This window comes from Ostrea edulis, chromosome 3 (genome assembly GCF_947568905.1).
Source record: "Ostrea edulis chromosome 3, xbOstEdul1.1, whole genome shotgun sequence".
Classification (NCBI taxonomy): Eukaryota; Metazoa; Mollusca; class Bivalvia; order Ostreida; family Ostreidae; genus Ostrea; species Ostrea edulis.
Window position 1 is genome coordinate 66,478,024 of NC_079166.1, and position 12,804 is coordinate 66,490,827.

Genomic DNA, 12,804 nt, shown 5'->3' on the forward strand with positions numbered 1-12,804 from the left:
AAGGGTTCACAAAGTATTGAATTGACAACAATTTCTTGTATCCAGAGTAGTTAACCCTGTGACCAAATTGGGTCATATTCTCTAAGGGGTACCACTGTACCAAGTTTGATGTTTATCAAGCAAATTAAGATTTCTGAAGATACTAAGTAAACAATATTTTTATGCCCCCTTCAAAGAATATTCAAGGTATTCTACCCAAAGTCATAATCCCTTGTGACCTTGACCTTAATGAATAGCAGTAGTATCTGTTGATACAGTGTACATTTTGTAGAAACTAAACAAATTTCATTGCGAGTACTTGTACTGGTTTGTTTTGCTGTTTTCCACTACACTTAACAATTTTTCAGTTATCTGGTGGCGCCCAGTTTTTTTTTTTTGGTGGAAGAGAGAACCCAGATACAATGTAACTGGGAAGAGACCACCGACCTTCCGAAAGTAAACTGGGAAACTTTCTCACTTACCGGCGTGAGCGGGATTCAAACCCGCTCAGACCAGAGGTGAGAGGCCGTGTGATTTTAAGCATGATGCTCTAACCACTCGGCCATGGAGGTCCTTGTATATTAAAGTAATTGTGAGAGAAAAAATACATGCACTGAATGTCAAATTTTATTTTGTCAATAATAAAGGAATGATGCCCAACATGCTACATACTTAATTATTACAATCAAAACTTTTATAAAAACGATAATAATAAACAAATATATCGATAAAAAAGTAGAATCAAAATGTTTTATAAATAATCAAAAACGGTAGGAATATAATCAAATAAAGGTGCATTTATATAATTGGAATGGCAGGCAATTGTATCGCTTGAGTTTGAATTTACTATTAAAGAGTATGATAAATCTGAACCCAAGTGATATAATTGCCTGTGATTGGAATGATTATCATTTTTCCTGAAAGTAAATATATGAGCAGTAGAGACAAAATGTAATTAGTGAAACACTATGTCTCCGAGTGTGTCACATTCAATTCAACCTTCATAAATGACATTTAAGGTGGGTCCTTAGTCCTGAATTTTTGGGGTTTAGGTAGCATTTTTTTGTTTGGAATCAATAGATTAACATTCAGAGTAATGAAAAAAGGCAAATTAGTTAAGGATTTCCATATTAATTTTCATTACAGACACTACTGAAGTCATGTACCCCTATGTAGATTTTTATGAAATTCATTGGAAACAGTTATCTGTTGTTATTTTAAAAAGAAATAATAATTTAAATTGTATTTATCTACCAGGAAACATGTCAATAACTAAAAAACACATGTCATTTTCAATATGTTCATCAAGTTTTAGTATAATAAGTGCAAAATTATTGAATTAGCCTTATTCTCCAAAATGTTAAAAAACAGACTAATATGGACACAACTTCCTTATAGCATGGTTTACATATTATTTTTTCTGTTTATATTAGTAGATGTACATCTGTTATAGTTATTTATGAAAAAAAAAATCCATACCTTTCCTTAATAATTTCAAATCTATAGCTTCCAGAGTATGTATACCCCCAATAAAAAACCTGAGTCTGGCACCATACAGCTGAGCTATTCAAAACCACTGATGGATTAAAATTTTATGTAATAACATGAAAAGACACAGATAATAATTCCTTATCACCTTGGTAAAATGTTTGTGAAAAATATAGGAAATTTATTGCATAATGGACTTGATAAATAATTTAATGAAAACAGAGTTATTGTCCTTGGATTCAATATTTTGAAACACATTATTGACTATTCAAATATAACTAAGACTTTTGAAATATTTTATGGCTAACAAGATTTTTTACAATAACTACTGAAAAAGACTCCAACAAAATTTATGTTCCAGTCATTAAATTATTGACTTTGGAAAATCTTATGACGTCACAGGAGTGTGGAACTACGTTAAGAGTAACACGCCTTTGACCTTTCTGTTCATCAAGTACTGTATGAACTTAATTACATTGAAATTCAAAAGTAATGACAGCAGTTTAAGTTTTAGACACACCAAATGACTGTGTCATTCCGACAGATGGGCCAAAAACATTACATCTTCAGTTTCAAAGTAATATATATAACATAAACAATACAGAAGTTTACCAATAACATTTTAACCCTGATTCAAAATTCTATGAAATATCACATTGATTTAAAATTTTCCGCAAAATTGCATGTACACAAAGCTTCGATCTATACATACTTAATATCTTATCTAGTTAACTCATGGACGTAAATAGGATCTGAGACTATTTAAAAAAAAAACCAAACGATTTTTAAACATGTAATTAAAAAAATTGGTGGAGGTTCAAGTTTATATGTCAAGTAGCTGACATGAACCCTGTTAATGATGAATGAGTATGGTACACTTGAAATACACTGATATACTCTATATGTACTTATTTTAGTGGGATTCACACTTTCCTGTCTTTGGAGGTAAAGAGTTAATACCTATGGTTGTGCTTGTACTAAAACAAAAATGTCTCTTTTAATCTATTCATCATACATGGAAGAAAAGCTAGATTATGAAAACGCCGAATATCAGATGTGGTTAAATAAGAAACTGAAGTACATGTACACTATACAGTTAACACATATCAGATTATGTACAGTAGGTGTTGTGGATATTTGGCAGAATTTCTCAAAACGGTAGATTTTAAATTTTAGAACTATATTTCTTGGTGCAATTACATGTAACAAGTGTATCATTTATATGAAGAGAAATTTCGCATATTTTTCTTATCTGCAACATTTCTAGGGAGCCAAAATTTCCTGAATAATATAAATAATATTTCACAAATCCATGGATGTATACTTAAGGAGGTATGCTACACCAGAGAAATTTGATGTAGATGAAAAGTATAGGATATGTACAAAAATATTTTGAATTTGAAAATTTTCAAATTTACTTTATTTTGTCAAAAAATACAGTTTTAGTAGAAGGTAATCTGAAAAAAAATTAAAACTCCTGCTGGACTCGAACCTGCGACCTACAGTTCAGCAGTCGGTATTCTAACCTACTGAGCTACTCGGCTAGGTATTTAAATGGAAAAGGAAAAGTCAAATATTGCTGATATCGATTTTGTCATCCATGTTTTTAAAGGAAGTCAGCCATTATGACGATGTAGAGTACTACCTTAAAATAATAAACAATTGAAAATATATATATACATGTGTATAATTCCCTGATTATCATTCATACTGTGGAAAAACTATCACAGACACTGCAGTACCCCTCTAACTATGTGGTAAGTGATTGGCGATTTTATCCTTACAAAGCTGTAAATGACATCAAGAAAAGCTTATTTTAAACAGGAATGTGACATCAATTTCATATAAATATTTGCTCTCACCTGACCAAATGAAATAAATAACTCTATGCTACTTTTTATAAGAAAGGAGAAAATTTATGGCTGGTCATGACACCAAATGTAACAGAAAGGGGGAAAATGCAACAGACTGGGATTCAAACACAAGACCCCTGTCACTGGCAATTAAACCAATCTGACTGTCACATTTCTCCCTCCTTAAAAAGATATCAATATAGGATCTTTATACCCCTGGTAGGTAGTTTCATCTGTCGGTGACAGGACGGGTCTATGATACCTAATGATATAGGAAAGGAGAAAATTTAGGCTGGACCAGGAATAGAACCTGGGACCCCTTCATTTGTAGTCAGGTGTTCTTGTGACTAGCTAAGCTATCCAAGCCGATATCTATGGTCCATATAGCCCTAAGTATTATGTCTATATATATTATATATTTCATGAAAGTAATGGCTGTCTCTCTTGGTCTCTTTCATTCTGGACATTAAAACTATCTTCCTGTTTATCCGAATCATTTTGTTTTTTATCATGTTTATCTGATTTCAGTTTACTGAACGAAATTGATAACATCAGCAGAGACATCACCAAAAGTCCAATCATCACACCAAACATAATGTAAGGTTTGTCTAGTGTTGAACCGGCCCATAGTGGAGCAATGATACAGCTTACTCCTACCACGCTTCTTCTAATGCCCTGGCTCAGACCCTGAGTATCTTTCCTTGTCAGCTTTGAAAATAATGAAATACTACATACAACTAAAAAGGGTAGCGACATCATATCTAAAATTATCCCTATTGCGAAAAAAGCAATGTTTTTCTGTGGGGTGTCTGGTGTGGAATGTGGAACAACATATAATAACCAGCAATTTGCCAATGTTAGCATTGCACAACCAAAAAGTAACATCACACGGTCCTGTAATTTCTTGCTGAGAAATCTCACTAGCATGAAGACAAGGACCACTTCTACACCAGCTAGGCAGTACATAACGCTGTTCTCAATTTCACCCCAGTTGAGCAATTTCTGAGACAATGGAGTAGCCATAGTTTCCAAACCAAGCTGGTTGAAAAAGCTGTTGAACTGCAAAGCAATCAAAACTATTATTTCCTCTCGTATATAGTCATCATACAAGAGTTTCAGTGTCAACTTGGGGACTTCCTTCTTATCATCAGTACTTTCTTTCTGTCCACTGTTCTTATCTTCAATATTCTGAATTCCAGTGTTAGTATTTCCATACACAATGTGAAAATCCGTAAAAAAGAAAATGAGCAAAAGGCACTGCAAAAACCACATACAAGCCATAAATGCGCCAGGTGCAGTGTATTTATCAACAATGAAAGGTCCAATGTAAAAGTTTGAAAGACGAAGGAAAATATTAAGTCCTGGTCCAAATACTAGTCCCAGTTGTCTCATTGCTACAAGTATGGAAATTACTCCTGTCCTTTCCTCCTCTGATGTGACTCTGCCTATTTCGGCTAGGATTAAGGCTTCTCCTCCTGCACCTAAACCACTCACAAGTCGGCTGCCCAACAAAAACCACTTGGATATCCCCATAAAATATATGATATTTCCAACCACTTCCCATAATGTGCAGAGAATAAGTAACAGTTTTGGCCTCCTAAACACGTCTGCGCATCTGCCGATCACAGGTGAAAACAAAAGTGCTGAGAAACTAAAAGCTGACAACACAAGTCCGAGGAAATACGGCTGGGCATGGAAATTATTCTTCATGTATAACCACAGCGTTGGGAGGATAACAGCGTACTCTATCCCTCCCATCAGAAAAAATAATCCACTGACGAAATATGTGAGGCGTTTTCTGCATTTTTGAGACATTTCAAGGAGTACTACTGTGTCTGTGATCTTTCTACCGATCAAATATGAAGCAGAATCACAGCTGACTTCCGGTTTGTAGTTACACATTAATTCAGTCATATTTGTTTCGTTTTGTTCTGAGCGGCAAGTGACAACTTCAAATAAGACGAAAAAAATTCTTCTCTTGTTGGTGTAGTATAGGAAATTAGATTTTTAATCACAGACATACTTTTATGTATGTCTTAAGAAAAAAGGGGAGAATTAAAAAAGAATTTAGAAGATTGTCGTTGAATCAACAAGCACGCAGTTGCCGCCAAAATGTCAGCGCGAAGTTTAAATCATCCAACTAGTGAGCCAAATATCCCTTTGTGTGTTTATATGAGGTGAAATCGGCAATAAAATTTACAGTTTTAATCTTCAAAATACTAAGAAAGAGATCCTCGCAGAGATTGAGTGAATTGAAAAACTCCGATGTCAGATATATATGGCATGTCAAAGTTACATGGAAGTTGAATTGCACAATGCACATGGAGTTTGCATACTATGCTGCATCTTCGCTAGTCAAGGGTGACGCTCCACGGTGTTTCTCTTTTTAAAAGCGTCACCTAGCAAAAAAGATTTATGGTTTATGTCATAAGAAAAAAAGGGAGACAGTGGCAGATTTAAAGGGGGGGCAGCCGGCGCCCCCCCCCCCTAAAATTTTCAAATTTAAGGTAAACAGTGGCGTAGCTTCCATTGAAGCAACCGAGGCAGCTGCCTCGGTAAAAAAAAAAAAAAACCCACCTTTTACGTTGTTAAAATGTCGATAGCTTCTGGGGGGCACAGCCCCCCAGACCCCCTGCCTCGGTAATATTCGAACCCAAGCTACGCCTATGGTAAATCATGGTATCTTGTTTCTGAAAATGTACTAAACGATAAAAGTTGCAATAATTTTTACCACTCCTGGAGAAATCATCAATGACAAAATCTTTTGATTTCTTGAATTACTTTATTGGGAGAACTTAATTTTTTCCAAAAATCCTTAAAATTTGCGCCATTTTACAAATTTCATCTTGTCAAAAATGATAGTACAAAATGACTTAAATAGGAGACATATTTCAAGCCCTATAAAATCTATAAAATCCAGGAGCTTCTGGGGGCTTCGCCCCCTTAGCCCCCCACCAGGGCGGCCCCCAGATTCCCTGCCTCGTAAAGTGGCGCCCCCGCCCCTAACCGCAATTCCTGGATCCGCCCCTGGGAGAATTAAATTTAAAGAATTTAGAAGATTGTCGTTGACAAGCATGCAGTTGCCGCCAAAATGTCAGCGCGAAGTTTAAAGCATGCTGCTGTGCTTCAGCTGATGCCGGTTTCAAAAGACCAAAATTTATACAGAAATTCAGTGGGGTTCTCCCTAGCTGTCCGTGCTGAAAATAAATGTTTATTCGGTATATACATACTGTATACAAACATATATACATAAATACCAAGAATAACCCATGAAAGCTCGAAAGCTTATTTCCAATGTGGTCCTTTGATGTTTGGGCTAGGGGGTCATTTATGTGGGAGGAAACCGGAGTACCCGGAGGAAACCCACGTGTCCGAGCGGGCGACTGCCATACCCTCTCACATACAACCACTGCCGATCACGGGGATTGAACTCAGGCCGCAGCGGTGAGAAGCGAGAGTGCGTGTTACCCTCTCAACTTCTCTAAACAGACTAAAGAGAATACCCGGACACTCTATTGATTAATCTGAAATAGCTGACGTTTTCCTGGCTTTTTTTTTTTAAAAGATTTTGATATTTTGAAAACGTTATCCTGGCACGGTAAATATCAAAAACAATAATAATAATTAAAAAAAAAAGCCAGGAAAACGTCAGCTATTTCAGACTACCTATTGATATGCACTGTCGCCTGTGTCAGATTCATGGGGATCCGGGTTAGAATAGGTCCTCGGTACCCCCTTGCTTGTCGTAAGACTAAGAGGCGACTAAATGGGGCGGTCCTTTGGATGAGACCGCAAAAACCGAGGTCCCGCGTGGACACATCAAATCAACATCACAGCAGGTGTGGCACGACAAAGATCCCTCGATCCCTGCTCAAATCCGTTAGCGCCGAGCACAGGCCTAAATTTTGCAGCCCTTCACCGGTAATGATGACGTCCCCATATGACCGAGTGAAATATTCTCAATTGTTAAACAATATAAAACCAAACAATCAATCATGTATGTATTAAAGATTGTGCATATACTGAACCAGTTTTCCTCGTAAACTCTTCGGAATGAATTGCACAAAGTGCCTTTAGTTTGTTTTGAACTGTCAACATATTTTATTGATCAGATCAAATGGATTTGGAATAAGTTCTCATAACTTACTAGTCCCTCTCCTCTAAGTGTTATGTACAATATATCATGCGAGATAATGATTAATAGGTAAAATTTACAATAATTAGATGAATCTACAAGTTTCAGCTATGAATTTGTGAACAGCTGAAAAAATAAATATTAGTATGCAGAGGCACAATTAACATCTCCGCGCAGTAACAGGTTTGTATCAATATTGACGAAGTCAAGCATAAAAAGACGATATATTTACATGAACGAAATGGGAGACTTGTAATATTACGTTTATAAAGTACAGTTGTGCCTTAGCTTTGTTGATCATGAATCGTTTCCCAAAAGAAAAATAGGATATGGTGGGCTTGTGATTTTTGCTGAATGAATTCAATGAGATGTCTTCTCTGGCTTCTGATAAATTCCAATGTTTTGCAGAATCAAGTATACAGAAAATTATTTGAATAGCAGCATGCACAATTATCAATCTGATCCTTTAGATATTTTCCATTGTAATTTAAAAATACACCCAATTCATGCATTGTATTCTATGACCAAATATGATATCTTTATCAAAGATTTGAAAAACCTAACCGTTTTACTAAACAGCAATTTTCATCAGTATATTATGAGATAGCTAGAACTGAACATTACTTGTAATAAGTATGAAAAAGTCTGAGAGTCTGCTTGTTCATCAACTAAAACAGTAAAAGTGTGCCCCCCCCCCCCCTCAGCATGTAAATATTAAAGGTTCCAATCTATATGAAATATAAGCTTCAAGGTCATAGGATACCCAGAGTTGTATCAAATGAAATAAGAGTGTGCCGTGTTTACGTGGGATTTCCTATCATTTGTTCAAAGAAGAATATGAATTGGTCATTAATATTTATACATGAAATGCACCAACAAAAAGAAATATTTGAAGGATATCAGTTTTTTAATGGATAATGATTTTCCATTGCATTTTCAAGTAAAGATTTGCTGCACGGTGAGTAATGCAGACATGAATGTGGTTTTAAATTTAAAGGCAGTAAATATAAATATAGGATTTAGCATTATTAAAACATTTACAAATAGATTTTAAAAATTCTATAACAGTTTGTTGTTGGGGGGGGGGGGGGCAGAATCTATGTCCAATATACTGAATTTTCTCTAGTTTCTTACAATTAGTTTGTTTTCATGCAACTTCCTGGCGCACAGCTACATGTAATGGACTTCATACGAAAATATCCGGTTCTCAATTGTTTTAATTCAAAGAATGTAAGAATTTTGTCAACAAATGTATGATATCGTTTCTTTCAAATCATGCAATATATTTGGATCATGTTAAAGAAATTATAAACATATATCCGAATTTAATGGTGCAACGAAAAATTTGAAATTGAATGAAAAACGGCTTCTATTGGATTTTATTAAAAAGAAACCCAAAACATCACCTTGTAAGAAATGTATATTTAAGAATTTTAACCGTTCCAGATTGCTCGTCATTTTGTCTTTTGTCCGCTTCTCTCATGAGATTCGTCCTCAAAATCAATTTATTAACAGTAATTTAATTATAATCTTGCATGACATATTGTAATATATTAGGAAAGGAACTTCTGAGTTGTTATAACTCATTCCCGAACCTTTTGATTTGATCAATAAAATCTGTTCAAAACAATTAACAGTACCGCTACTCTAAAGCGAGTTCCGTTAGCGAAATTATGCAATAAATAATAATCAACTAGAGATTGTTTTTATGACAAACAAATGTCTCCCGAGCTCCCCATATTGGAAGTGCTCCATATGAAACCTCCTACCCTTTAATGTACTGCATGGTATGGAGGAGAAAGCATGAGCAGGAATAAACAATATGAACTCCGATAAGCCACATAGGAGAAGTGTTCACAAACTATTTTACATCCTCCACCCCTCAGATGAAATTCACTATAACTTTAAAGACAGCAATACAATCCTACTGTCCCTGCAAAATGCACATCTGCAAATGGTAATGAAGTATCATACAAAATTCCAAGTTTATCGGATAAGCATATAGGAGGAGAAGTGTTCACAAGCTATTTTAACATCCTCCACCCCTCTTAGATCCAGTATAACTTTTAGGAAAATTATTGAATCCTCCTGTCCCGACAATATGCATATCTACAAATAGCAATGAAGCATTGTACAAAGTTTCAAATCTGTCCAATAATCCATATAGGAGGAAAAGCGTTCACAAGCTATTTTACATCCTCCAACCCTCTTCGATCCACTATAAGTTTTAGGAAAATAATTGGATCCTCTTGTCGGGCACAATGCACATCTAGAAATGGCAATGGAGCATAATTGTACAAAGTTTCAAGGTCTATCGGATAAGCCATATAAGAGGGGAAGCGTTTACAAGATTTTGTGACAGACAGACGGACGGACGGAAAATACAAAAACAATATATCTCCACCTGAAAGAGGGCCACATAATTCTACCAGAAAAATCTTCAGTTTTGACTGTGATAGTAAGTTAATCAACAAAGTTTTCAGTTAATGTATATACATGCGTTTTTATATCCGTTTAGCTTACTTCGAGCTCAGCTTCGAAAAGTGCAGTTTTTATTTAAAATAACGTCATGCACAGATCGAGTTATAGTTTAATTGAATCATCTGATTATATTCAATATATCTGAAAATCAAGAAATCAATTTTCTTAATTTAGAGCTACAATACTTGGAAAAGATCACGAATATAGAGATAGAGTTAACATCCAAACAGAAGAGTCAGATGTAGCGCTGTGGCTCCTCGGGCCAGGACGGCGCTGGGGGTTTAAGTTTACATTGAAATATATTTAGAAATCATCATATATAATTTTCTTCTCAAGAACAACAAGGCTGCATTTCATCAAATAGATATGGAGACTTTATTATGTAGTGTAAGTGCCTAAGTGGTGTAGACACAGATGTGCTAAATCCACGAAACGCACCTAGTCATATATAAATGGTGAAACCGCAATAGAAAGGGGTAGTTAGCAAAGTTAGCATAACATAGGAGGATCCAGGAATTCGTGAAAGGGGGGGGGGTGTCACTTGATCTATTACGCACAGGGGCTAAGCCCGTTTTTGGCCCGAACTATGTGATACTCTATATTTATGGTATCACAGAGTTCGGGCCCAAAACGGGCTTAGCCCCTGTGCTATTACGTACTTTTCACTACCTCCATCCGTACCCCCCATTTATGCCCTTTGCTGGTGTACATAACATTTTAGGGAGATCTTTAGACAGTTTTTTTTTTTACTACTAGACTTGTTTCTAGTCATTCTAATCCCCATACTCAGATCTGAATTCGCACTGGAAAAAAAAGCTGGTTACTCCCAGTAGGCCGGGGGTCCGGGGACCCCAGAAGCTCTGGGGTAAATGGTGCGAAATCCTCCATTCAGAACATTTCCTGGCACTTCTTGTTCATTTTCAAATTGTCTACATCTTAAACAAAACTTTTATGTAATAGATGCTTTTTAAAGAATTCTTAAGTGACACTTGTATCTGACGAAAATATCGTAAATATATACCAATGCGTCGTCTTATTCACCCTAGAATTAAATGATAATACTGGTGTTGATTTTGAATGATGCAATTACATGGAAGTAAATCCACCTTTCATGTAATTTGTTAAAATTGAATAACTCTTTAACTTTTTGGTCCGCAAAAATGGGAGTCTAGATCCCCTGGACCGCCCTTTCATAGTGATGAATGATTATTATCTCTCTTTTTTAGTTCGCAAGAACAAGGATAGCATGTGGAGGATATAGCGGTTTAAATAATAGCAGAACTTTGTTCAGCCATGCTTTATTAGTAGGATGTTCTCCTCTGTTTTTAACAAGGATGAACGAGAGGACACAATACCAGACAAGGGACCAAGTCCACACAAAGACATGTCTGCCAATAGTGTAGGAGTAGAGGGGGTTTACAAGATCTTGACCAACCTACAAATACATAAAGCAACTGGACCAGACAAGATATCATGTCGACTACTGAAGGAGACGACTAAACAAATAGCGCCCATGCTGCAACTCTTATGCCAAGCATCATTAGATCAGGGAACATTACTAAAGGAATGGAAGACAGCCAATGTGGTATCGATCTTCAAAAAAGGGGAGAAGAGTAAAGCAGAGAATTATCGCCCAGTGAGCTTCACCTCAGTAACCTGCAAGATGCTGGAACACATAGTATGCAGTAGCATCATGCGACATCTAGATACACACAACATCCTCCATGATGCCCAGCATGGCTTCCGCAAACGAAGATCTTGTGAAAGCCAGCTCATACTTACAATTCAAGACCTTGCTATGAACATCGACAACCGGAACCAGGCAGATCTAATACTGCTGGACTTTTCGAAGGCCTTCGATAAAGTTCCACACAGACGCCTTCTCTACAATATCAAGTACTACGGCATCCGTCACAACATTAGTCAGTGGATAGGGGACTTCCTGGGTGAGCGAACACAGCAGGTACTCCTGGAAGGGGTAACTTCCAGTGATGCACCAGTCCAGTCTGGCGTGCCCCAGGGAAGTGTCCTTGGCCCGTTGCTCTTTCTGCTGCTCATAAAAATAACCTACCGGAGGCAGTATCAGAGGGTTCAACGGTCCGACTATTTGCTGACGATTGTGCTCTGTACAGACACATCAGATGTCCCGCTGATGCCATCCAGCTTCAGGAGGATCTGATCAGTTTACAAAAGTGGGAGGCTGACTGGTTCATGGAATTCCATCCCAAGAAGTGCCAGATCCTGAACATTACCAACAAGAGGAAGATCATAAGCCACCAATACCATATCCATGGTCATACCCTCGAAGTAGTGGATTCAGCGAAATATCTTGGGGTCCATATACACAAGAGCCTGAAGTGGAACCACCATATTGATCAGGTTGCAAAAAAGGCAAATAACACCCTTGCCTTTTTGCGGAGGAACATACAGCAGTGTCCACGTAACACCAAGGCACTCTGCTATACAACCCTGGTCCGGCCAGTCACAGAATACGCCAGCGTAATATGGTACCCTTACACTGCCGACAACATCCAAAAACTGGGGATGGTGCAACAGAGAGCTGTCGGCATGGTAAATTTTGATTACCGGACAACTAGCAGTGTTTCCGCCATGCTGGCCCATCTAAATTGGACATATATCCTTACAGGAGCGCAGAGCTCAAGCTAAGGCGGTGATGATGTACAGGGTAGTCAACCAGTTGATAGACATACCATCATCACCCATCCTGGTACCGACCAACTCGCTGAGAGGCAACAACATCAGCTTCATCGTACCGTATGCAAGGACTCTAATATACCAGAAATCTTTCTTCCCTGATGGAATACGTATCTGGAATGCTTTACCATCCGAAGCAGTCTGTGCAACATC

At 37.0% G+C, this 12,804-nt stretch overlaps 1 protein-coding gene across 1 annotated transcript; it reads right to left on the minus strand.

The window, feature by feature from the left end:
• Positions 1-590: 590 nt before the first annotated feature.
• LOC125675504 (major facilitator superfamily domain-containing protein 8-like) lies at positions 591-5,502 on the minus strand. The gene has a single exon (XM_048913232.2). It carries the CDS (start codon positions 5,232-5,234, stop codon positions 3,741-3,743), a length of 1,494 nt encoding a protein of 497 aa, XP_048769189.1. The 5' UTR covers positions 5,235-5,502; the 3' UTR covers positions 591-3,740.
• Positions 5,503-12,804: the final 7,302 nt, after the last annotated feature.